Source organism: Oncorhynchus gorbuscha, linkage group LG25 (genome assembly GCF_021184085.1).
Source record: "Oncorhynchus gorbuscha isolate QuinsamMale2020 ecotype Even-year linkage group LG25, OgorEven_v1.0, whole genome shotgun sequence".
Classification (NCBI taxonomy): Eukaryota; Metazoa; Chordata; class Actinopteri; order Salmoniformes; family Salmonidae; genus Oncorhynchus; species Oncorhynchus gorbuscha.
This window is the reverse complement of record NC_060197.1, coordinates 25,044,409-25,071,810: the sequence shown is the minus strand read 5'-3', so window position 1 is coordinate 25,071,810 and position 27,402 is coordinate 25,044,409. Positions and strand designations below refer to the sequence as shown.

The 27,402-nt window shown below is 41.7% G+C and overlaps 1 protein-coding gene across 1 annotated transcript in view; it reads left to right on the top strand.

The window, feature by feature from the left end:
• The window catches only part of LOC124013817 (protein NDRG2), a 34,903-nt gene extending 12,091 nt beyond the window's left edge, over nt 1–22,812 (top strand). Inside the window, exons 2-16 of the mRNA XM_046328367.1 lie at nt 16,905–16,998; nt 17,630–17,671; nt 17,869–17,974; nt 18,391–18,511; nt 19,158–19,220; nt 19,412–19,472; nt 19,749–19,835; nt 20,538–20,594; nt 20,831–20,934; nt 21,008–21,046; nt 21,193–21,244; nt 21,376–21,423; nt 21,538–21,573; nt 21,811–21,862; nt 21,998–22,812. Coding sequence (XP_046184323.1) covers nt 16,924–16,998; nt 17,630–17,671; nt 17,869–17,974; nt 18,391–18,511; nt 19,158–19,220; nt 19,412–19,472; nt 19,749–19,835; nt 20,538–20,594; nt 20,831–20,934; nt 21,008–21,046; nt 21,193–21,244; nt 21,376–21,423; nt 21,538–21,573; nt 21,811–21,862; nt 21,998–22,161 — 1,107 coding nt within the window. The 5' untranslated portion in view covers nt 16,905–16,923 and the 3' untranslated portion in view covers nt 22,162–22,812. The remainder of the gene's footprint in view (nt 1–16,904; nt 16,999–17,629; nt 17,672–17,868; nt 17,975–18,390; nt 18,512–19,157; nt 19,221–19,411; nt 19,473–19,748; nt 19,836–20,537; nt 20,595–20,830; nt 20,935–21,007; nt 21,047–21,192; nt 21,245–21,375; nt 21,424–21,537; nt 21,574–21,810; nt 21,863–21,997) is intronic.
• The last annotated feature ends 4,590 nt before the right edge of the window (nt 22,813–27,402 follow it).

The window sequence follows — 27,402 nt, the reverse complement described above, 5'->3', positions numbered from 1 at the left end:
CCATACCTCAAAAGTGGTCTCCTGGTGTGGTTCCAAGCATTGTTTTGGACTTAGAACATCCAATTGAGTTGTCTTTCTATTAAAAAAGTGTGATTCTGAGAGTGAAAAACCTGGAAAAAACCCCAGGGGAAACCAAAACCTGTAAAAACAAAACAGAGAAAAAGGAATTTGGGTAAAACTTAATCAGGCAAAAAATATAAAAAATGTTATAGGGCCCTAGGCATACTTGTTCAAAACCAAACAGATGTTTTACTGGCACACATTCACACACAGAGATAAGCTTATTCATACACACAGTAATGGGAACAATAACAGCACATCAGTTGCTCATTTGACTAACATGAATAAGACACCAGATCTTCTACTCCTACTATACATCATGGCTACAACAGCAAAAACAACCACATGTTGATGCAGTGCAGAGCCTCGTCTTGCAGTGCTTCCATGTAATCATGTTCAGTTTCCTTGTGCAGTGTTGTTTTAAGCACAGCACATAGCTATTGTTATGAACCCAATAACTAGCCTACAGATGTTGTTGCACTCGGTTGTCACATTCTGAATGAATGTGTGCATGTATCTGAGAAATCAGCGTATGCGCCCATCAATTGTCGTACTTGAGTAAAAGTAAAGATACCTTAATAGAAAATGACTCAATTAAAAGTGAAAGTCACCCAGTAAAATACTACTTCAGCAAAAGTCTGAAAGTATTTGGTTTAGAATATACTTACTGTAAGAATCAAAAGTAAATATAATTGCTGAAATAGTACACTATATATACGAAATATACTTACTGTAAGAATCAAAAGTAAATATTATTGCTAAAATAGTACACTATATATACGAAAGTATGTTGACACCCTTTCAAATTTGAGGATTCGGCTATTTCAGCCACACCCGTTACTGACAGGTGTATTCAACCGAGCACACAGCCATGCAATCTCCATAGACAAACATTGGCAGTCGAATGGCCTTACTGAGAGCTCAGTAACTTTCAATGTGGCACTGTTATTGGATGTCACCTTTCTAAACAAGTCAATTCGTCAAATTTCTGCCCTGCTAGAGCTTCCCTGGTCAACTGTAAGTGCTGTTATTTTGAAGTGGAAACTTCTAGGATCACCATGTGCAATGCCAAGCACCAGCTGGAGTGGTGTTAAGCTTTCCGCCATTGGAGCAGTGCAAACACGTTTTCTGGAGTGATGAATCACGCTTTACCATCTGGCATTCCGACGGACTCATCTGGGTTTGGTGGATGCCAGGATAACGCTACCTGCCCCAATGCATAGTGCCAACTGTAAAGTTTGGTGGAGGAGGGATAATGGTGTGGGGCTGTTTTTCGTGGTTCAGTCTAGGCCCCTTAGTTCAATTGAAATGAAATCTGAACGCTACAGCATACAACAACATTCTAGACAATTCTGTGCTTCCAACTTTGTGGCAACAGTTTGGAGAAGGCTCTTTCCTGTTTCAGCATGACATTGCCCCAGTGCACAAAGCAAGGTCCACACAGAAATGGTTTGTTGCGATCGGTGTGAAAGAACTTGACTGGCCTGCACGGAGCCCTAACCTCAACCCCATCGAACACCTTTTGGGATGATTTGGAACATTGACTGTGAGCCAGGCCTAATCGGCCAACATCAGTGCCCGGCCTCACTAATGCTGTTGTGGCTGAGTGGAAGCAAGTCCCCGCAGCAATGTTCTGACGTAGTAGAAAGCCTTACCAGTAGAGTGGAGGCTGTTATAGCTGCAAAGTGGGGACCAATTCCATATTAATTTTGGAATGAGATGTTCGACGAGCATGTACTTTTGGTCATGTAGTGTATCAAAAGTAAAAGAAGAAGTATAAACAATTCCAAATCCCTTATATTATGGTAACCAGACAGCAGCATTTTATTTGTATTTATTTGGTTACTGATAGCCAGACATTACAAGGCAGAAGATGGCCAGGGATGTTTGTGAACTGGATCCTTGTCTGCTAAGCATTCAAAATGTAAATAATACTTTTGGGTGTAAGGGAAAACGTATGGGCTAAAAAGTACATTATTTTCTTTCGGAATGTAGTGGAGTAAAAGTAAAAGTTTTCAAAAATATAAATAGTAATGTACAGATACCCCCTAAGACTACTTAAGAAGTACTTTAAGTATTTTTTACTTACTTTACACCACTGTATGCACCTAGGTGTTTAATATGCATGTTCCCATGGAGAAGCAACATGGGAACACAACAACCTTAGTCGGCAAATCCCAGCGGATTATTATTTGTGCCATGATTCTTCAAACTGGGTGTATAATGTATTTTTCTACTTCACAGAAGAAGTTTTTTGAACATGTGAACTTTCATGTGCCTTAATAACAAAACTGTAAATATAGATAAAATGTGACATCACAAAGCTGTTTAGCCACAGAAAAAATACAGAATCTTGCCTCGCCATGATTGGTTGAGATAAGGAGGGGGCTGTGAGATTCGCGAGAAAGACAGATCATTCTGTCACTCAAAGCTTCTCTGTCAAAGGACACTTCCTGCTCTCTGCTACTGCGGGTATTTGAAAGATCCATGAAGATTTTACACTATTGTGGAGAGTTGTACTGTTTGGATTCTTTACATACAATGGAAATAAGCGCAATCATTTTTACGTAATTAATTTCTTTATTCTTTTGGCCAAATTTCATATACACAAATGTAAAGTTACAAACAGAAAACCACATTTTCGTACCCTACAAAAATAAATTGAACTGTATTTTAAGACGGTTAAATGCTCTACTAACAAAAAAGCTGTTAAAAGTGTAAGCATATGCATGTCCCTTAAGGTCCTTGTGTAATTGTAATGTGATATTGTACCCCCATAGCTTGATTGTCTATGGTTTGTAATCTATGTATGCTTGTGTTCCCTCATGTGCTTTATGTATTGATTTGATATAAAAATAAAAAATATATTTTTTTTTTGAAAGATCCATAGATTATTGGATTTACTCGTATTTTCACCATGGACAACATGCAATGTGTAGCTACAGTTTTCAATAACAGCGTTGGCCTGAATACAGCTGCTGGTATTGACACAGCCTTGTCTTCTGTGGCAAAAGCAGTCTGGTTGAAGCTGAGTGGGAAGGATTTGAAAGTGTTTCAGTCTGCCGTGAATCATCAATCTATACACGGGTACGAGTCTAGAGTTAAAATTGTGCATATGTTATGTGCATATGTTATTGGCTCAACTGTATTAACAAGTAATTTTAATTGCTACCTACTGTTAGCTAGATAGCTAGCTAGACAGTTGCATACAGGTAACATACTAGCCAGCCAGCTAGCTGAGCTGGCCAATTGTATTCTGCTGTTAATGTTGATTGCTGGTGTGCTAACGTTAAACTATGCTGATCTTCATCATCTTTGTCAGCCTGTCAAGTTTAACTAGCTAGCGTACTGTAAATGGCCACTGTGGTGCGAATGATAATCAATTCGCAAGATAATCAATCCCCATGTTAAGTGATAGGGATACATGCTAAATTGGCTAGCTACCTAACCATAATGACATGATAGCTAAATAGCTAGCTATCTACAATAGATTATAGATTGCAATGTAGTTTTTTTGCATGTTCAACTAGCTGGCTAACTAGATTAATACAATTGACATCTAATTTAGCCAGCTGGTAATTTATAAAGTTACATGTTTTACAAATCTAGCTAGTTCTTAGTGTCTGCGTTGTAGTAGTTTGGCTGGAAGTAGGTTGAGTTTGTACAGGGTATTTTAGTACAGAGCTCTGTAGCGGTCAACAAGCAATAACAAACTAGAGGATATTAATTCATTCATGTTTTAAGCTATGTTTCTGGATTTTGTATTTCAGCATAATAAGAACCTGCTCTCCACCACCAGTGCAAGGAGATGAACAATGTGGTGAACAAGCAGTATTTCGGGTGTTTTGTAATCAGGTTTCAGCTGCAGTTCAACACTGATGTCCTTCCTCCCAGAGATGTGCAAGTATCACCTGGACTGGACAAAATACAGCTAACATTTGAGAAGATAGAAGGATTTTTGCAATGAAAAGGCCATCGACATTACATGGACATGAATATACTCGCAGGCTAGATTCCTTTGTTTATAACATATCATAGCAACCAAAGTCACACAAAGGATCTCATGATATAGGCCTAGGTCTAGATAGTGTTTTTACTTTTGTGTTTGTGTTTTTCATTTTTCCTAATTGTAGGCTACAATCTTTAGCACCAGACGTTAATAATAAAGTATTTTAATCTGAATCTTTTGTTTTTTAAGCACTACCTTACTGCTTTTAGCATATGAACGGCAGTCACGTGTTCACATGTGAATTCTTTAAGAGATCTTAAGAGGGTCTAATGCTTAAGATCGTGAACGATGCTAAATGGGCATAAACAAAGTGCACTAAACTACCTAACCTATTCCATAACACCTCCCCCAACAAGAAAATTAAATAAGAAACGTCACAGTCACATATCTATTTTTCTGAATTTCCATAAAACCTCCTTACCCGAAGAGACAATATGTCCAACATAAACACTAAAGCTGCAGTTACACAACCTGACTACAGAAACCCTCTACTCTGAGATAAGGTCATTCTCAAATCTGGAAACCAGTCAAAACCCCAAACCATCAAATTCTCTGCTCTGCGCTCAGGTAATTTCTTCCTGCCAAAAGTATCTAACTTTATCAAACCTGTTATCCCTCTGGTTTTAAACTGAGAGAACAATTCCATTCACTCGTCCTATGGACAAGCACCATCTGATGTAGTCAGCGATGTGAGACTTGGAACAACCATCACCTGAGACAAGTGAACATCAACCGCGACTGTAGCAAACTCACTAGGAACACAACACATGTTCCCCAATGCCTTTTCCTCCAGCCCTGAGCACTCACTGGAGGGTAACTGTTATCCTTATCACATTCCACCTTAACAGGAGACACACTAGGTCAACATACTGCAGGAACTGTCAACTGCTCTTCAAGAACCGGAAATGACAAAAATCGCTGAATCTGGCTCAGGGATGGGCAACTCGGGGGCCTGATTGGTGTCACAGTTTTGCCTCAGCTCCAGCTAACACACCTGACTCCAATAATCAAGTAATAATGATCTTCAGTTTAGAATGGAATATGTTAAATCAACTGTGTTTGCTAGGGATGGGGGAAAAGTGTGACACTCCGGCAACCCTGATCTGGATTTTCCAAACTCACTTCAAGTTCCTGATTCTCATCACAAGACACAGCCGTGTCACTCGTAAAACTCAGACCGGGCGTCTTCCAGTGAATCCTCAATAACCTGAACTCATGACTGGGAAAAATCTCCTCCCTTTTATAGCTCAATTAGAAATGTGTCAGCTAAATCAAAACCTGACACCCAAACAACAATAGCGCAGGAGTGGGTGGCTAACGTCTGGACATCAGAACAGCGGTTACTTACCTCGAACTGGAAGAAGCTTTTTCCTTTAACGAGTCCGAGTATGACGCAAAGGATATACTGCTTTACCAGGAACAGGCCCAAATCCCCGTAATTTGCATGAAGAAAAGATGGAGAAAAAGGGGGCAGAGGGCGGGCTTCCTTCTGAGAATTCGTAGGCGAGTGAGTAAACGCCCGCTGCCATCTATTCTATTGGCCAACGTGCAATCATTGGAAAATAAAATCGATGACCTACGATCAAGATTATCCTACCAACGGGACATTACAAACTGTAATATCTTATGTTTCAACGAGTCGTGGCTGAACGACGAAATGAATAATATAGAGCTGGTGGGATTTTCCATGCACCGCCAGAACAGAGAAGCTACGTCTGGTAAGACGAGCGGTGGGGGTGTGTGTCTTTTTGTCAATAATAGCTGGTGCGCGATGTCTAATATTAAAGAAGTCTCAAGGTATTGCTTGCCTGAGGTAGAGTACCTTATGATAAGCTGTAGACCACACTGTCTACAGTTGAAGTCGGAAGTTTACATATACTGAGGTTGGAGTCATTAAAACTCGTTTTTCATCCTCTCCACAAATTTCTTGTTAACAAACTATAGTTTTGGCATGTCGGTTAGGACATCTACTTTGTGCATGACACAAGTCATTTTTCAAACAATTTTTTATAGACAGATTATTTCACCTATAATTCACTGTATTACAATTCCAGTGGGTCAGAAGTTTACATACACTAAGTTGACTGTGCCTTTAAACAGCTTGGAAAATTCCAGAAAATTATGTCATGACTTTAGGAGCTTCTGATAGGCTAATTGACATCATTTGAGTCAATTGGAGGTCTACCTGTGATGTATTTCAAGGCCTACCATCAAACTCAGTGCCTCTTTGCTTGACATCATGGGAAAATCCAAATAAATCAGCCAAGACCTCAGAAAAGAAGTCTGGTTCATCCTTGGAGGCAATTTCCAAACGCCTGAAGGTACCACGTTCGTCTGGACAAACAATAGTACGCAAGTATAAACACCATGTGACCACGCAGCCGTCATACCGCTCAGGAAGGACACGCGTTCTGTCTCCTAGAGATGAACGTACTTTGGTGTGAAAAGTGCAAATCAATCCCAGAACAACAGCAAAGGACCTTGTGAAGATGCTGGAGGAAACCGGTGCAAAAGTATCTATAGCCACTGTAAAATGAGTCCTATATTGACAACCTGATAGGCTGCTCTGCAAGGAAGAAGCCACTGCTCAAAAACCGCCATAAAAAAACAGACTACAGTTTGCAACTGCACATGGGGACAAAGATCATACTTTTTGTAGAAATTTCCTCTGGTCTGGTAAAACAAAAATAGAACTATTTGGCCATAATGACCATTGTTTGTTTGGAAGAAAAAGGGTGAGGTTTGCAAGCCGAAGAACACCATCCCAACCATGAAGCAGGGGGGTGTCAGAATCATGTTGTGGTGGTGCTTTGCTGGAGGAGGGACTGGTGCACTTCACAAAATAGATGGCTTCATGAGGAACGACAATTATGTGGATATATTGAAGCAATATCTCAAGACATCAGTCAGGTAGTTAAAGCTTTGTCACAAATGGGTCTTCCAAGTGGACAATGACCCCAAGCATACTTCCAAAGTTGTGTCAGAATGGCTTAAGGACAACGAAGTCAAGGTATTGGAGTGGCCATCACAAAGCCCTGACCTCAATCCTATCGAAAATGTGTGGGCAGATCTGAAAAAGCGTGTGCGAGCATTTCTGTCGGCCAAAGCCATCAGCTATCTTGCTAACCTGCACCTTGAAACTCACACTAGCACTGCTGCAAACCTCACCTCGCATACTTGCTCGACACAAACTCGTGCTACAAACTTTCTCAGCAAATGCACAACCACACTGCCGAACCCCACCAGTTCACAGCCATCTACAACCACAAATGCTAACATCTGTTAACATTTATGACGGACGAGCTCCTATACAGTATGTTACGAACCCAATAACTAGCAAACGTATATTGTTGCCCTCACATTGTCTAGGGGCCCTAGGCCTCGTTACAGAGTCTGTAACCTGAATGGATGTGTGCATGTATTTGAGAAATCAAGAGTATGTGCCAAAGGTGTTGAATGTACTGTGCCCAGAGAGACAGCAAACTTACCTTGATCCATGGCCAGCTCTGTCTCTCTTGACCTCTTGGTTGGCTAGTCTAAGTAAGTTATTCAGACTTTGTTCAGATGGTGACAAAACATAAATATGTACAAAAAAAGGACACTACAAACAGGCAAGCCCAAACTAAAGATTCGAAACAAAATCAACCCATGAGGGCCACCAAACCAACTCTGCACCTGATGTGCTTATCAAGCAGGCTCAGCACTTGGACCAAGTTGCTGCTGCCCCTTGGGGGAATGAAGTGTGGAACTAGTAGTGCTGCCTAAACTACCTAACCTATTCCATAAGACTATGTATGTATAAATATGGTGCAGATCAGGTGTGGAACCACAAGAGTATTAAAGCATGATGCTGCTAGGCTCCAGGGTACTCTTGCAATTTAACCCCTCAGAATCTGAACGGACTTCATACACATGACATAACAGCTACTTAAGCTACTTAATCCCTGAATACTTAGCCATTCGCCATGTCTCATGTTGCATACCCGTGAACACACACAAACAAACACGCACACACACCCACCACACCATATCGTTTAATATTTATCATCTCAACCTTTCAGCCGACATTTCAGATTTAGACTCCTCTTTGTGTGTGTGTGTGTGTTTTTGTCTGGCGCTTGGGCAATAGAGAGAGAGGGGAGCTCCTGCCAACATGGTTGTTTACCCTGTTTCCCTTTTCACTGGACGCTTGTTGTTGGATGGAGAGAGAGAGTCTGAGAGAGATGAAAAGGAAAAGAGAGGGAGTGAATGAGAGAAAAGTGGAATAAAGATTGAGCGAGATGTGAATAGTAGGGGCAGTGTAATAGAAAGAGATTGACAAGAGACAGAGAAAGGTGAAGAGAGACAGAATGGAAAACAACAAAGAAAAACAGACAAAGCTAGTAAAGAGAGAAGAGAGAAAGATAGAAGTAGAGGGAAAAAGAGAGAGAGAGAACTATACAGACAGAGACAAAACAGAGACAGAAGTAGAGAGACGAAACCGAGAGAGCTAGAAAAGAAAGATATATTATTGAGAAAAAGAGGGAGAAATATATCAATGTGAACTGATAGTTATTCAGCTCATGTCTGACTGCAGGTGTGTTAGAGACGGATTGGCCTCTCAGAGGGGCACCGCAGGGTGAGTAGGCCACACACACACACAGTAGTGTTAGCACTCAGCACAGGAACACAGTAACACTGGACACACCTCAGTGAGCTATAGAATATCCTGAAGCCACCCAGAAATAAGACATATGGAGAAAGTAATGTCCGACTCCACAACTGATATTCTACCACAGGGACTCACTTACTGTAACAGTGCTTTTTCATAGAAATAAGGTGTATCTTCTATTTTAGCGCTTTAGGCAGACAACCCTGTACGGATAGTGCAAGCTTTTAGAGCAGGTGTCCTTAATTCGGGTCCTTGAGGGGTCTGTAGAGTCCAGAGGTTTTCATGATGCTCTGTTGACTATGGCCTATAGTTGGCAGTGTGTATGTTGCTGACTGTAGACCAGGTGTCTAGAGTGGAGTGGAGTAAACTCTCTGGTCAGTCAGTCAATGATTGATCAATGAAGGGTGGACAGAGAACCAACAGAGAGCAGAGAGGCACAAAGCAGATATAAAAAGCACTGACCTGTATTAGCCTTGCATCAGAGAAGGATTTTTTTCATCTGTGTACTAAGATGCGTCTCTGTGTAGAGGATAGCGGCCAGAAGGATGTTTCCTCGGATAACTTGCTAATCCTTTAGCTGTGCTTCTGTGTTTGTTATCACATCCACTCATGATCATCTTCTATTCACAGAGCCAATAGAGAGAGCAGGGCTTGTGTTAATGAGAAGTAAGCTACAAATATATATTAATATATATTTTTAAAATATCAAGTGTCTTAGAGAAAGAGTAACTGATCCTAGATCAGCACTCCTACTCATGTAGGCACATGATGAATACAGGCCCATATCTGTGTCCATACTGTAACACTTGGTAGTCTCTGTAGTGCAATACGTCTATCCATCAGTCACAAGCAGGGGGGAAGGAAAATTGTTGACGTTTTGTAAAGTGATCCAAGACCGATTGATAGCAGTTCAAAGCTAGCAATCAAAGCTCACTATGTTAATATCGAGAAATATCAGTGTATTTGATGGTGAATCCATGAGTTACTCTGATACTGTACCTCATACCTGGGTTGCATTTTCAGAACGATGAGATCTATATAAATGATATAGAACAGTAATGATTCTGTGCCAGGGGTAGAGCTGTGGCGGTATCGAAATTTCATCAGCCGGTGATTGTCAAGCAAATAACTGTCGATCTCACGGTAATTGACCGTTAATTAACATGAACACATTTAGCATCTCCTGTCTTCCATTTTACATTACATTTAAGTCATTTAGCAGACGCTCTTATCCAGAGCGACTTACAAATTGGTGCATTCACCTTATGACATCCAGTGGAACAGCCACTTTACAATAGTGCATCTAAATATTTTAAGGGGGGGGGGGGTGAGAAGGATTACTTTATCCTATCCTAGGTATTCCTTAAAGAGGTGGGGTTTCAGGTGTCTCCGGAAGGTGGTGATTGACTCCGCTGTCCTGGCGTCGTGAGGGAGTTTGTTCCACCATTGGGGGGGCCAGAGCAGCGAACAGTTTTGACTGGGCTGAGCGGGAACTGTACTTCCTCAGTGGTAGGGAAGCGAGCAGGCCAGAGGTGGATGAACGCAGTGCCCTTACTTGGGTGTAGGGCCTGATTAGAGCTGGTACTGAGGTGCCGTTCCCCTCACAGCTCCGTAGGCAAGCACCATGGTCTTGTAGCGGATGCGAGCTTCAAATGGAAGCCAGTGGAGAGAGAGGAGGAGCGGGGTGACGTGAGAGAACTTGGGAAGGTTGAACACTAGACGGGCTGCGGCGTTCTGGATGAGTTGTAGGGGTTTAATGGCACAGGCAGGGAGCCCAGCCAACAGCGAGTTGCAGTAATCCAGACGGGAGATGACAAGTGCCTGGATTAGGACCTGCGCTGCTTCCTGTGTGAGGCAGGGTCGTACTCTGCGGATGTTGTAGAGCATGAACCTACAGGAACGGGCCACCGCCTTGATGTTAGTTGAGAACGACAGGGTGTTGTCCAGGATCATGCCAAGGTTCTTAGCGCTCTGGGAGGAGGACACAATGGAGTTGTCAACCGTGATGGCGAGATCATGGAACGGGCAGTCCTTCCCCGGGAGGAAGAGCAGCTCCGTCTTGCCGAAGTTCAGCTTGAGGTGGTGATCCGTCATCCACACTGATATGTCTGCCAGACATGCAGAGATGCGATTCGCCACCTGGTCATCAGAAGGGGGAAAGGAGAAGATTAATTGGGTGTCGTCTGCATAGCAATGATAGGAGAGACCATGTGAGGTTATGACAGAGCCAAGTGACTTGGTGTATAGCGACATTCCACACATAGCCTGCAAGCCACTGATACAGACCTTTGGAACATCTACACAGTAGTCTAATAAATCCATGTAATATAGCCTACACCTTCACAATAAATCCATTATTTATTTTAGACAGGTCTAAAGAAACACGATATGAAGAAAATGCAGCCTCTGAGTTGTCTTTATGTTTTGATATCACTATGCTATATGGATGTGGCTACACTAGTTCATTTAGCAGACACGATTTGGTTAGAATTATTTTATAATATTTTATAGTATGAAGAATAGAATTTAACAAAGCTTGAATAAAATAGAAAGTATATTTTCTCCAAATGAGGGAGTGTGCACATGCATCTATTCTGTGTTGAGTGGTTAACAAAGAAATAGGTACTCCTATATGCTTAATTTAGAGTTATTAATGTAACTTTAGTTCTGATACAAACGTAGGGCTATATGTTTTTATTTGTAATACATTGTAAGGCTGCATGATGCAAATCTAATGATGATTTGAATTTTTTTTCTTGAAAGGCATAAGCTCTGTTTGTTTTTTCTGTAGGCTGTACACACTTCATCAGTCTCTCATTCACAATTTGACAAGCACTTGATAATGCCTTGAATTTCCCAGGGCCATCCCCTTTGTGTGGCCGTAATAACCCTAAAAAAAGCCATGCCTTTTGCGTCCAGTGGCCGCTGTTCACTTCTCTCTAAGTACTGTGTGCTCCAAAGCACCTCTCACGCACATGGCTCTCCATCACGTTATCGGATCATTCTCACAGGCTACAAGTGAAGACCGACACTTCGGGGATGCACCGCATGCGTCTTTATCCAATTCCGAGGTGCATATTGAAGATATTGTAAGAACTGTCCACATTTATTTAATCAGCCAACAAGATGAGTAGGCCTAACGAACAGCAAAAGCACTAATCTATGTCAATCTACTATCCCCCATAGTACAAAAAGTTACCTATTCGGTGCGAGAAGTAAATATTCCAAACATAGTCTGGGACAGTTGTGGGATGCGATAGATCTCAAATTAATGCGACCACTTTTTTAAGCAATGAGGCTCACGCAACAGATCAGAATTTAGCTTAAAATGTGATAAACTATTTGGCAATTTTTTTCACATTATAAGCGCAGTAGGCTTAGGGGGAAAACACACCATTTTTAAAAGTGACTGCAAATGCGATTATGCATGTAATGCTTTTATTATAAAGGTGCATTTTTATGGTGAAAAAATATGTTATCTATGCACTTAAATAGTGAATGGAGGACACTTTTCCCATAGTTCATTTTCATGAAAGCCAGGTAGGCTATACTCCTGTTGTAAAGATAAGCAATGGGCTTATTAGTAGGAAAGTTGAGAAATAAATATAGTAGGCCTAGCCTATAGAAAGCTGATAGGACCTTCCAATTTTTAGTAGAGGCCATCACTCTGTTTTCTCGCGCAGTTGCATAGCCTATAGAAATATTGCGCATCATGAGCTCATGGGCTCTCATGAAGTGTTTGATTAGATTTTCAATGACTTTTGCATTGACGTCAGAGTGATTAGAGGGACAATAGAGTGCTGAGTTCCAGACAGTTAGCAAGTTTACTAATGACCAGCAGCAGCATCAAAGCTTGGAGAAGCCTAATTACCGTGACTAAATGGTCATGTGGAATTTGACTGCCTTCATGACTGGCGGTAATACAGTCACCGCAATAGTCATAGTCAAGGGTGATATGGAAACTTGACAGCGTACACCAAAATTGTATCTACAGTGTTTAGAATGTTGCACCCTCCTAAACACAACCATGCTTCCTACCTAAGCCTCATGATTTTCAACCGAACATATTGAATGACACATGGCAGCTATTCTGACTACTCCACCGAACAGTGTATGACAAGCTTGTGTATACACAATTATCCAGTGAGAGTTAATTTCTGGTGCTTAAAAGCTGATTAGCGTGTCAGCCTGCCCAGCGCTTCAGGAAATGATAACAGAAGCTAAGCAGCGGTTGAAAAACATCCATAATACCAAGAGCGTATTATGAGAAGGAGAGGGAGAAGAGGGAGAAGGAAAGGGAGATAGAGGAGGGAGAGAGACTGTGTGTGTGTGTTGTTTTTCAGCTGGCAACAGTCTCTTAGCCCTCTCCTCTCTCTCCCTCTCTCTCAATCTCCCCTCTCTGTAGTGACATATTCCATGAGCAGTTTAACAGTTATTACATGCTCTAAAACGCACTGACTCGCTGAAAGAGAGAAACAGAGAGATAGACGGAAAAAGGGGGAGAGAAGTAGAGAGAGTTTGTGTGTTTGAGATTGGGAGAGAGAAAGGAAGAGAGTTTGTTTGAGAGGGAAGGATAGGGAGATGGATGTATAGAGGGAGGTAGGGACGGACTTAGGGAGGATTCAAGTTCTATAGCAGGGACTGAGTCGACATGGAGATGATGTGTAATGGAGGGAAGTACAGTATGTGTGAAATATTGGTGTTAAGTGAATTATTTTCTCTGTCCAGTCGATACCTAACTAACAATCCCTAACAGTAGATAACACATTGTTGCTGATCATTTGCAGAGAGCTGATATATAGTGCCTTCGGAAGGAATTAATACCCCTTGACTTTTTCCAAAATGTGTTACGTTACAGCCTTATTCTAAAATTGATTTAAAAAAAGAAAATCCTCAGCAATCTACACACAATACCCCATAATGACAAAGTGCAAAAAGTTTTTTGACATTTTTGCAAATGTTTTTCAATAAAATACTGAAATACCTTATTTACATAAATATTCAGACATTTTGCTATGAGACAAGAAATTGAGCTATAGGTGCATCCTGTTTCCATTGATCATCCTTGAGATGTTTCTACAACTTGATTGGAGGCCACCTGTGGTAAATTCAATTGATTTGACATGATTTAGAAAGGCACACACCTGTTTATATAAGGTCCCACAGTTGACAGTGCATGTCAGAGCAAAAAACATGTTTTTCAGGAGCAGGGACTAAGAGACTAGTCAGAATAAAGGCAAAGATGAACAGAGCAGAGAGATCCTTGATAAAATAAAAACCTGCTCAGGACCTCAGGCTGGGGGCGAAGGTTCACCTTCCAACAGGACAACAACCCTAAGCACACAACCAAGACAATACAGGAATGGCTTCAGGACAAGTCTTTGAATGTCCTTGAGTGGCCCAGCCAGAGCCCGGACTTGAACCTGATCGAACATCTCTGGAGAGACCTGAAAATAGCTGTGCAGCAACGCTCCCCATCCAACCTGACAGAGCTTGAGAGGATTTGCAGAGATTAATTGGGGAAACTTCCCAAGTACAGGTGTGCCAAACGTGTAGCGTCATACCCAAGAGGACCTGATGCTCTAATCGCTGCCAAATGTGCTTAAACATAGTACTGAGCAAAGGGTCTGAACATTTATGTAAATGTGTCATTTTTTAAATATTTCCAAATATTTCTAAACCAGTTTTTTTGCTTTGTCATCATGGGGTACTGTGTGTAGATTGATGAGGGGGAAAGGATGTAACGAAACAAAATGTGGAAAAAGTCAAGGGGTCTGAAAACTTTACAACTTTCACATTGTTATTTATCATTATGGTTTGTATTGTGTATAACCCATTGGAGTCCTTCCATGTAATGAGTTTGCTGTAATGTGGCCTTTGACATCCAGTCGCTTGCTAACATGCTAATTAACATGCTAATTTCAGGTTTTCATGATAATGTGCATCTACATTACATTAGCTATGCTAATACTATTACGAAGGGAAAACAGGTTATAGTTTAGTTTTCACCACTATCTCACAATAACAGAGTACAACACTGACAGTATGTTACAGTCAATATTGCAAGACGAAATGAAATAAAAAAATATATATATATCTGGCTGGCTCATTCTGATATGATGGATGAGTTTCTTATTCTTCATTTTCTCTGCTTCTGAGGGAAATCCTGTTTCTAAATGTCCACAGCCTGACAGAGTAGGCTAGATAATTCTAGGGGAGGGATTCTCCACTAGTTAGCCACAAGTTACAATTTCGGACATGGCCGATTTGACACGACCCAATGAAAATAAAAAGTATATGGCACGCTGATTATGTGGTATTGTCAACCTGAAATATTGATTCTTATATCTAGGATGCTTATATCTGAGATTAAGGAGTATTCAATTATTGTGGAAGGTGTATTTCTAGTGTGTGTGTGTGTGTGTACGTGTGACTGTGTGTCATTGTCTGTGTGTTACTGATAAGTAATGAAGTCATTTTTTCCAAATTGTGGCACCAAACTCCTTGCCAAGACCACAGCACTCCAATGAGCCTGATAAGACCAAGTCGCTGTTAAGCGAGAAATATACAGGGGGGAGAGAGCAGGAGAGAAATAGAAAGGGGGGAGAGAGCAAGAGAGAAATAGAGAGGGGGAGAGAGCAGGAGAGAAATAGAGAGGGGGAGAGAGCAGGAGAGAAATAGAGAGGGGGAGAGAGCAGGAGAGAAATAGAGAGGGGGAGAGAGCAGGAGAGAAATAGAGAGGGGGGAGAGAGCAGGAGAGAAATAGAGAGGGGGAGAGAGCAGGAGAGAAATAGAGAGGGGGAGAGAGCAGGAGAGAAATAGAAAGGGGGAGAGAGCAGGAGAGAAATAGAGAGGGGGAGAGAGCAGGAGAGAAATAGAAAGGGGGAGAGAGCAGGAGAGAAATAGAGAGGGGGAGAGAGCAGGAGAGAAATAGAAAGGGGGAGAGAGCAGGAGAGAAATAGAGAGGGGGAGAGAGCAGGAGAGAAATAGAAAGGGGGAGAGAGCAGGAGAGAAATAGAGAGGGGGAGAGAGCAGGAGAGAAATAGAAAGGGGGAGAGAGCAGGAGAGAAATAGAGAGGGGGGAGAGAGCAGGAGAGAAATAGAAAGGGGGAGAGAGCAGGAGAGAAATAGAGAGGGGGAGAGAGCAGGAGAGAAATAGAAAGGGGGAGAGAGCAGGAGAGAAATAGAAAGGGGGAGAGAGCAGGAGAGAAATAGAAAGGGGGGAGAGAAATAGAGAAAGGGACAGAGACAAACAGAGGAAAAAGAGGAAAGGACAGAGGGGACGAGAGAACGACAGATGTGTGCAGACTGTGTGTCGGGGTGACGCTCTCTGATGACTAATCACAGGCACCCTAGGGGCCACACACACACAAACACATATATATACACACACACACACAGCTCTAGCTATGAACAGTCAACACACACCCGCACACAGGGAGGAGTCAGGCTATTGGTTTCTAAACAAGGTCCCCCAGCCAATGTTCAGGTCAAATGTAAACGTCTGTAGGTGAAGCGAAAGTAGGTAAGGGTTTGGTTAACTTGGTTACGTTTTGGGATAAGGTTAAGACCTTAAAAATGATGAAACGTGCTGTTTAGGCCCATCCTCTGTCTTCATCAACAACTCCCTAGCAAGCCACGAGTCTACTAGATGGTAATAGGTGCTCACGTTGCCCCTAGTCTGTCTGTCTCTACCACTTTATCTCTCTATCCCTTCATTATTTTTCTTCCTCTTGTCTTCCCAGTTAATTATTTTAATTTGAACTAATTATTAATTCACTTCTAGAGTCCCATAGAACTGTGAAAGTCCCAGATTAGTAAAACAATATATTTAGGCTGTGTGTGTGTGTGTGGGGGGGGGTTCTTCCATGCTTGTGTTGACCTAAAGTCCATGACGACAAAGGCTATTTTAAGTTTAGGGATTAGGGTAAGGGTTGCAATTAGGGTAAGGGGTTAGGGTTAGGTTTAAGGTTAGGGTTGAGTGTGTGTGTGTGTGTGTGTGTGTGTGTGTGTGTGTGTGTGTGTGTGTGTGTGTGTGTGTGTGTGTGTGTGTGTGTGTGTGTGTGTGTGTGTGTGTGTGTGTGTGTGTGTGTGTGTGTGTGTGTGTGTGTGAGACAAAAAGAGAGAGAGAGATGCTATAATATTAGAATATATTGTCATGTATACATTCATTTATCTTTCTAGGACGTGAACAAGTGACACCATGACGACTGAGATGCAGGAGATCGCCATTACGGAGGAGAAGCCTTTACTTCCAGGTCAGCCCGATCCTGCAAAGGTCAGTGAGTGTACACACATTACATACATAACTCCTCATCCTGCCTCATCATACATACATGCTGTCACACCTCCTACATGCTGTCACACATCTCCACACGCCACATGCATGCATATACTGTATTTTGTGTGTGTACATGTATGTGTGTAGTTGCTAGGCTGGCTCAGATATGAGCGCTCGGTTGATGTCACCCTGAGGGTGTGAGAGATGAGGCTCCTCTCTCCCTGATGTTGTTATATACTGCAGAGCTGGAGAGTATGGTTGAGATATGTACTCTCACTGCTGCCAACTGCAGGCGGTGGACAGTTAGGGGAACTGCAGACTCAAAGGCATATTCAGAAAATAGCTCGGAGTAGGAGTGCTGATCTAAGATCAGGCCCCACCTGTCCATATAATCATAATGAATATAGAAACTGATCCTAAATCAACACTCCCACTGAGTCTTTGTGAATACGGGCTCAGGACTCATGTTAGTGGGTTGATTCTGGGTTGATTCTGTGAAATGTCTTTGCCAATGAACAGCTGCACAATTAGCTTCCCAGAGAAGTTCCAGATGTATGTCACTATGGTCTTGTGTGGCCGGAAATGTGTCTTGTTTTGGCTGCTTCATGGTTTCTATCCATCTTGCTAGGATGCTGAGGCTGCAGCTCGAATACTGTTGGACCAGGGCCAGGTAAGGTTGTTTAGTTTCCTGTTACTGTACGTACAGTATGTGTGTGCATGTGTCTCGTGTCACGTGAAAGTATGTTTTCTCAACATATATTTGTGTGCGTACGTGTTACATACGTGTATGCGTGTATAAGTGCCTGAATGTTCATATGTGCACGTGTATGTAACTCTCTCTCTCTCTCTCTCTCTGTCATCCTCCAGGAACACAGTATTGAGACACCTCATGGTCTCCTCCACGTGACTCTCCATGGAACCTCTAACACACGCCGTCCCGCCATCCTCACCTTCCACGATGTGGGCCTGGACAGTGAGTCTCTCTCTCTCTCTCTCTTTACGTCTTAATATTTATCTCTCTGTCTTTCTCTTTCATCTCTCTTTTTTTGTATACCTTTCCCCGCTCATCCCCTCCAGCAACTTCCCCCTTTCATTTTGAGTTTCCCCTTCAGCTCAGCGCCTGCCCTTTCTTCATTTATGCTTTTCATTTATGCTTGTATTTCTCTCACTTTCTCTTTCTCACTCTTGCTTTCTTTCTCTCTCTCTCTCTCTCTCTCTCTCTCTCTCTCTCTCTTCTCTCTCTCTCTTCTCTCTCTCTCTCTCTCTCTCTCTCTCTCTCTCTCTCTTTCTCTCTCCCATTTTCTCTCCTTTCTCTCTCTCTCTCTCTCTCTCTCTCCCTTTCTCTCCTATCTGTCTCTCTCTCTCTCTCTCTCTCTCCCTCTCTCACAGGTAAAAGCTGCTTCTCTCCTCTGTTTAAATTTGAGGAGATGCAGGAGATAGTGAAAAACTTCACTCTGGTCCACATTGATGCTCCTGGTCAAGAGGAGGGGGCCGCCACCTATCCTATGGGGTATGCATATCACGTGTGTGCGTTTGTGTGTGTTAGGGTGGGACTGTATACAGATTTTCATAACTTAATACCATTCCTGTACCATACTGCTAACAAATGCTAAGAAAGTACTAGGGAATTCCCATAGCTGACACTAGCTGAATGCTAACAAGCGCAAGCAAATATCAACTAAATGCAAGGACAGACATCCCAGCTCATAATGTTCTACAGCCGTCTCAAAAGGCTACTCACACTTGATCCAGGAGGGGATTGATTGTCTCTGCTGTTACCATTAAGCTTGATCTTGCAAGCTAGCCACCTATAGCTAGCAAGTTAGCAAACCAAATGCATAGCTGGAGCCCTGAGCTGGAGAAAATGTATTTGGCACATCTTAGATAGCTAGTTAACTGATAAGACGTTTCGCTGGCAAAACATTCGTATTGAATTTCAAGTTTAACATGAAACTTCCGTTTGCTCCATGTGAGCAAACATCCCATGTGACTGGCTCAGTTTATTTCGTATATTTTTGTTGACGGTATTGAAAATCATACCGTCACTTTTTCAAGATACCCCGGTATGTACAGTATACCGCCCAAGCCTAGTGTGTGTGTGCGTGTTTGTATTTAAGTGTTCATAATAAACATGTGTTCCCGCTCATGTGTTTTAGATACCAGTATCCGTCCATGGAGCAAATTGCAGAGATGATCCCTGCAGTCCTGACATATTTCAAGTGAGTCAGACTTATGTCACCGTCATTACATAATACTCGCTTGTTTTACCAGCATGTCCACTATAAAGCAAAATAGTGTTTTATAACGTTGTTTCAAAAACATCGACCGGAGTCCACAACACTGAAACACAGACATATTGGCACTAATAGAACATCTGTCACTAAGTTTGTTCTCTCGCTCACTGTTCTAGTTTCCGTTCTGTCATCGGAGTTGGAGTGGGAGCTGGGGCGTACATTCTCTCCAGGTTCACAGTGAGTGTCTGATTTCTCCTTGTTATGTTACTGCCCCCTGTATCGGTTTATACAGCTGCCCCGGGAAAGAATCACAGTATACCATTCTGTTAGCTTCTGTTAGGCAATCTCTTGGCAGTCTGTGCATTGGACTAGCGTGGGTTAGCATATATTTGCTATATGGTGCTCTCCACAGTGTATACCAATGCTCGCTTCTAACCCAATTCAACAGTCTCAACATACAATTGACCAATTTTTTTCTCTCTCTCTTTCCTTCTCTCTCCTCCGTCCTCTCAGATGGCCCACCCAGACTCAGTTGAAGGTCTCGTTCTCGTCAACATTGACCCTCAGGCTAGAGGGTGGATGGACTGGGCTGCCCAGAAGGTTAATGTCTCTTCAATATGCTCACAGATGTAGGATCTTAATTTGAGCCACTTTGCTATAGCAGGAAAATAATCATGCCGCAACAGGAAATGTCAAACTGGAAATGACAAACTTTAGCCTTTTGAAAACACAAATTTACTACAAGTTTGCATTTCCTGCCGTGCAGGAAAATTCTCAGCAAAAAAAAAAGAGTGATTAAATTAAGATCCTACATCTGTATAGTACTGGCAACATTAGTATGAAATATTATTATTATTATCATCACTCAGAAGCCCTGAGGATTTTGGACTATATTCATGAGTACTAGCAGCATTTCCATCAATTTGACAATATCAATCTCATATCCTATTCAATATCACCATTACTCTTCTGTGTTGTTGTGTTGACATCTACATTACAATTCAAGTAGATACTCAATTACCAGTACGTGTATCCATTACTCTTGATCTAGCAGTTAATAAACAGTCATTACTGTCTCAGACAATGGGATATTTTGATTATGTTGGCAATTTCATAAAGTAACGTGTAGATGAGGAAAATAGATAGTGGAATTGTATTCATGGTGGTTTTACTGTATACGTGATATTGACTAAGCTGTTATTGATTTGTCCTAACTATACCTCTCTCTCTCTCGCTATTTCTCTATCTCTCTCTCTGTCTCCCTTTATTTCTCAATCCCTCTCTCTTTCTTTCTGTTTCCAGATCACTACCCTGACATCCTCTCTCACAGAGCAGATATTGAGTCATCTCTTCAGTCAGGTGTGTGTGTGGTGTGTGGTGTGTGGTGTGTGGTGTGTGGTGTGTGGTGTGTGGTGTGTGGTGTGTGTGTGTGTGTGTGTGTGTGTGTGTGTGTGTGTGTGTGTGTGTGTGTGTGTGTGTGTGTGTGTGTGTGTGTGTGTGTGTGTGTGTATCGTAGACTGGAACCCGATGTGGGTTTATTTAACTATCTTATAAAACTCACCCTGTTATTGTATCATTTCTGTCTTGGTTTGTAGGAGGAGATGTCAGCTAACGCAGACCTGGTGAAGTCACACAGAGATCGCATCTCTAAAGCCCCCAACCTCACCAACATCGAGCTGTTCTGGAGGGGCTACAACAGGTACACACAGGCGCACACAGGCGCACATACACACTAACAAACCTACAATCGTGTAACCTTTCCTCTTTTCCAGCCGTAGGGATCTGATCCTTGACCGTACCAGCAACTTCAAGTAAGCATTTCACCATCAGACCACTTACATCAGCTGTGACAATAGTACACAATAGGTCTCTCACTCTTTCCATTGAATATACCTAAGAGTCTCGCTGTCTGTCTCAATCTTTGTCTTTCTCTGTCCATCTCTCTTTTCTTTCTCAGGTGTCCTGTGATGCTGGTGGTCGGGGATCAGGCACCATATGAGGAGGCTGCTGTACGTGTTCGGCTTTATATCTTAATATAGGCCTACCACTTAGGCCTACCACGTAGGCACCGAACACACCCAGGTGAAGTGAATGTGGTGATGTGGATTAATTCCAAGTTTTTCCCCCCCATGTCCACCAGGTGGAGTGCAACAGCAAACTGGACCCAACAACAACCTCATTCCTCAAGGTACTCAAGCTTTCTTCATCACCCCCTCAGTCATCAAAACAAACCACACACACAAGCCATTTCCCTCAGACATTCAGTTGCTACTAAACACAAAATTGTCATCTTCTTCTTCAGATGGCAGATGCTGGCGGTCTTCCCCAGCTTACCCAGGTAAGACACATTAAACATGCCAAGTTGTTAAAATACATATATTTTTAGTTCATACAAGCTGTGAATTTAACATGCGTTTTGGTGCTAATACAGAAATACAGCACTTATCATGATGAATACAACTAACCATCCAGTAACTATTGTAATTCCTGCATGTCCATGTCATAGTACAAATATAGATTTTATATTACGTATTTTATGGATAAAATTGAATGTACCTTCTGTGTTTACTTAAAGCCCAGCAAATTGACCGAGGCTTTCAAGTACTTCATTCAGGGGATGGGCTACAGTAAGTTTGCCTTAGTTTGTAATATGTGGCTATGACGACCTACTGTGACCTTTGTGCTACTGTCTCTCTGTATCAATCTAATTATCCTCCTTCTCTCGCTCTTTTCCACCCTCCCTCTTGCTCCCTCTCCCACAGTGGCATCATCCGTCATGACCCGTCTGTCTCGTTCGCGCACCACCTCGCTGTCTTCCTCTTACTCCATGGAGGGGGAGCGCGAGCGTTCTCGTACCCTGTCTCAGAGCTCTCAGGGTGGGCAGATGCCCCCCAGCCCCTCCCATACCATGGAGGTGTCCTGTTGAAGAGAGAGAGACACAGAGAATGAGTGTGTGTGAGAGAGAGGGGGATGGAGGATGGACTGGAGAGAGATGGGGATGGAGAGAGAGCGAGGGATGGGTAGAGGGCAGAGGACCAGCTGAGAGAGTGAAGGTTTTATGGGAACATGGATGTAAAGGAGAGGTAAAGGGACAGAGGGAGAATGAAAGACAGTTACTTAAACACTGTCATCTACTAATCTCTTCACCCAGACAGCGACGGGTAAAGGGAATGGATAAATGAAAAACGGGAATGGAAGAAAGGAAGTTTAGGAACAAGGGAGGGAATATAAGGAAAAGGGTAGCAAGGAACGTGTGTTTTAGGGGCGTCGGCAGTCCTCCCTCCCCCTCGATCAGAACATCTGTTAGCCAATAGAGCCTATTAACCTAGAGAGTGGAAGTGGCCTGTAGTGATCTCACCTTAGTGTTCACCAGTAGAAATAATTATGATAATGAGAAAGATTATGATGATATTAACACTATTAATAATGACAATGACAATAATGTCATAGTAATATTATTTTAAAAATGATCTTTATTTTTAATGCATGAAATACAAGGGAAAAAAGACTATAGCAGAAATACTTCAAATGAAAATGTGTGTCTGTCAACTCTTTTAATAAAACATGTTTGGTCTTTTTCATTTTTTCTTTTTGTAACCTGCCTCAGTGAAGGGTTGAAGTTTCTCATTGGTCACTTGATCCTTAACCATAGCCAGTGAGAATCTACTTCCTCCTCTCTGTTGCCAGGTAGATACACTTTTAAACAGGGCCAATGGAAGAAAGTATCTGATTTCAGCTCATGTGAAAATAGAGGTTTCCTTTTTCTTTTATATGTGAAGATGAGTTTGTTGGTACATGTGTGTTTGTGATGTAGCTGATGAGGAATAGCAGAGGATGATAATGAAGATGGGGATGGCTGATGAAGAGTGACATTATATGAGTGAGTGAACTATGCCATTAAATCAGTGCGTCCAATGCTGATGGCAGTTCCAGACTTGACCATCAACAAGGTGAAAAATCTGTTGATGTGCCCTTGAGGAAGGCACTTAACCCCTAATTTGCTTCAGGGGCGCTGTACTACTATGGCTGCCCCTGTAAAAAATAACATCTTCGGGGGTCACTGTGCTATGGGGTTTATGATGACATACATTTACCTGCATACATACACTACTAACATACTTGAGTCTTTATCAAAAGGGATAAGCTAGCTAATACCTTCTTGGACAAGCATACTATACATGTGTTGTGATCGCTAGATGTTTGCTTTGCATAGCCCTAGAGTGATGCACTGATCATGACTGACAGCTGAAAGCACCAATCGCATGTCTGTGTGTCAGATTGACAGCCGAGAACCAATAGCATGTCTGAATTTGGAGCTATGAGGGTGTTTTTTGTTCCAGAAGATGTGAGCGGGAATTAATGCTATCTGTAATTCTGTCATGCAGTGGAAGGTACTGGATAGTGTATGTGAACAAGGCAATTTCTAGGTTGTGTGTGTGTGTTTTTTTTCTGACTGTTTATGTGCAAGTGTGTGTGTGTATTTGAAAGCTCTCATACCTTCTGAGCACAATTTAAGAGGAGAGGTGAGGAAAGGAGAGTCCACCCCATGTCCCATTGGACCTTCTTATGATCTAACAATGAACCAGCCCCTTCACTGCCAAGAGGGAATAGCCAACTACTACACCCTAAATCTAGAAGCCTGACTGTCCACACGGATTTGACATTTTAGTCATTTAGCAGATGCTCTTATCCAGATAAATGAGGGTTAAGTGCCTTGCTTAAGGGCACAATAACATATTTTCAGCTAGCCCGCTACAGGGTTTGAACCAGTAACCTTTCGGTTTCTGGCCCAACGCTCGTAATCACTAGGTTACCTGCCATCCAGCAGTTATACTATAGGAAGTGTTCCCTGTGTGTACGAATTTGGGGTGGCAGGTAGCCTAGCGGTTAGAGCGTTGGGCCTGTAAACGAAAGGTTGCTAGATTGAATCCCTAAATCTGTCTTTCTAACCCTGAGCAAGGCAGTTAACGCACTGTTCCTAGGCCAACATTGTAAATAGGAATTTGTTCTTAACAGCACATCCATGTGGAGCTCAACACTGCCCTGATCTGGATCAATGAACACACTGTTAAAGGCCCCGACTAAAACAGAACACACTTGGAGAGCTGTATGTGTGTGTGTGAGAGAGAGTGTGTCTTTTTGGTTTCTGTAGTTGTGTGCAATCATTCATAATGGTGTATGTCGCATTTTGATCACTTTGAGCTTTACAAACCTGTTTGGGGTTTGCTTGTTTCTTTCCCATTCTCTTCAGATCTCCTCCCCATACATCACTTTGTTGTAGTAGAGCGGGTTGGATGGTTGATGATATTGAAGAATCCGAGGTTAAGTCGGTTTGATTAGGTGTATTTTGATGATGGTGGTGGTGGTGATATTTCTAGACAATAACAGGAATGTTATATTGATAAAGGAATGATAAGGCTCCCCCCAGTCTTGCAAGGGAGGCTCTACCAAAAAAAAATGAAAACGGATGAAACTTAATAGTTTACCAGGAAAAGGGGCGGAACTTATTGTTTGAGTTGAGAGTGGGCTAGGGTTGTGTGAATGTACACTTGTCCATTTCTTTTGTGTTTATTCTTGATTTACCTTCAATTATATTATTTTATCCACCTTTACTTTGGACAATTTTGTTTTACTACGTGAAGTGTTAGTTTTACCGTCCCAGTTAGCTCAAAGGTTAGACAATAGTGTGTTAGTTCTTGTGTAACTTTTTAGCATTAGCCCCCCCAAAAAAAGGAAGAATAATACCAATAATTAACCTAAAAGAAGTTAAAGAATATCAACATACAATCAAACGTATTTGTGTGGCTAATTGGTCTGTATAATACAATGAACAACCGAAAAAAATTCAATAATATTCAAAATAAATAAATAAATCTTGACTGTGTTTTTTTTCTTCATTATTAGTCAAATGGGTCGTATTCAAAATGGCATTGGAGTGAGTTTAAGTAAGAGAGAAGATTGGGAATTGCTTGTAAATATATAGATATAGATATGCACTGAACCAAAATATAAAAGCAACATGCAACAATTTCAAAGATTTTACTCATATAAGAAAATCAGTCAATAGAAATAAATGCATTAGGCCCTAATCTATGGATTTCACATGACTGGGCAGGGTTGCTGCCATGGGTGGGCCTGGCAGGGTATAGGCCTACCCCCTGTGGAGTCAGGCCTAGCCAATCAGAATGAGTTTTCCCCACAAAAGGGCTTTATTACAGACAGATATTTGAGAGAAATACGTTTTGTGGACCAACACTTTACATGTTGCATTTATATTTTTGCTCAGTATATATGAGTGAATGTCTATTGTATGTGCGCGTGGCCAAAGAGCTCTATGTTCATGTCATCTGACCATGGCACCTGGTTCCAATCCAAGTGCCAATGTCATTTATCAAAGTCCAGGCAGTGCTATGGTATTGAATCGTAATGTGTATGACAGACACCTACAATTTACAAGTACATTTAATTTAACACATTAAATACATTTAATCAATGTTCTTAATTCTCATATGAATGTAATATAATGATCTTAGATTGGTCTTACCTTCAAAGAAGCCCAAAATGAGGAGACTTTGGGAAAAGAATTAATTCCACGGAAATACTTATTACATGAACAAATTGGGCTGTTAATTCAAGCCTTTCATTTTGGTTTCATTATATATTTTATACACTTGAGTATACAAACATTAAGAACACCTGCTCTTTCCACGACATAAACTGACCAGGTGCATCCAGTTGATAGCCATGATCCCTTATTGATGTCGCTTGTTAAATCCAAGTCAATCAGTGTAGATGAACGGGAGGAGACAAGGTAAAGAAGGATTGTTAAGCCTTAATAAGACAATTGAGACTAAAAATAACAAAAACAAAAACAGTTTAGCTTGGGCATACTGCATACCACAAACCATGCACAATCTTAAAATCGCACAGATTTATATAAACAAGACATTTCAAATGTCCAGTTTTGGTTATGAAAAACATTAATATTGTTCCCTTCTCCAAGTTTTGTGACACTGACATGAATTAACAACATGAATATTGTTTAATAAATGTTTTGAGACAATTTAAACTAAATCTGTCTCGATTAAATGTCCAATTCAGCCATGAGTATTATCTCATTACTGGGTAACAATTAATGAAGTACCTTATTGGGATTTTCAACTAAAAACATCTAAAAGAAACAATTTTTTTAGCGAAGAACAATTTCTCAAGCAAGAACTTTGCTTGGACTGTCTGGCAGTGGTTTGGGTGGGGAGGGGAAAACTGAAAACTAGCTGTTATTAACAGAGAGGTTTGGAACTCACTTTCTCGTTGGTTTAGTCACTAATCTATCTACTGCTCCATCCCACCAAAACAGGCAGACATTTCAGACAATCTTTTCAAAGAGCTCTTACACTAAAAGGGCATTATCATAATTTTCAAGCTTTCAAAGTATTATTCTAACCTCATAGTGTGGAAATATATATATATAACAAGAAAGAGGAAAACACGTTTTTGACTGCACTGTGCCGTTTTGACTGTACAGTATTAAGACGCTTCTCCAATGGAAATCCCCAATCGCACTTGTAGGCTATGGTGACGCTGGCTAGCTAAACTCATGCGTAGAAAATGTCATCGGGGCTAATATACTGTAATATAAAAGTGGTACTTTACATTTTACTTCACCCAAGTTATTTGCAATACATAAAGATAATTGCATATTTTCAGAGATAGAGCTAGAATTCAATGATGTAATGACACTATGAAAACTGCCCTAAGCAGGTTTCATTGAGAAATTATACAGGCATGCACGCACACACACACACACACACACACACACACACACACACACACACACACACACACACACACACACACACACACACACACACACACACACACACACACACACACACTCTCTCTCTCTGAGAATTAATACAGGCACGCACTCACGCGCGCACGCACACACACACACAGAGAACATCATGTATCTACACATCCATCCAACATCAACCCCCCCCCCCCCCCCTCCTAGACCTAGGGACCATTAAAGACAGATGGAGAGACGGACAGACAGATGCGCACACACATTTACAAGCCACCTGTAGTTTTAGGCGTACTAGCTAATAGGTATATAAATTGGCACCAATGTTTCTTTCACCAATGTATAGGAACACAACACACCTGT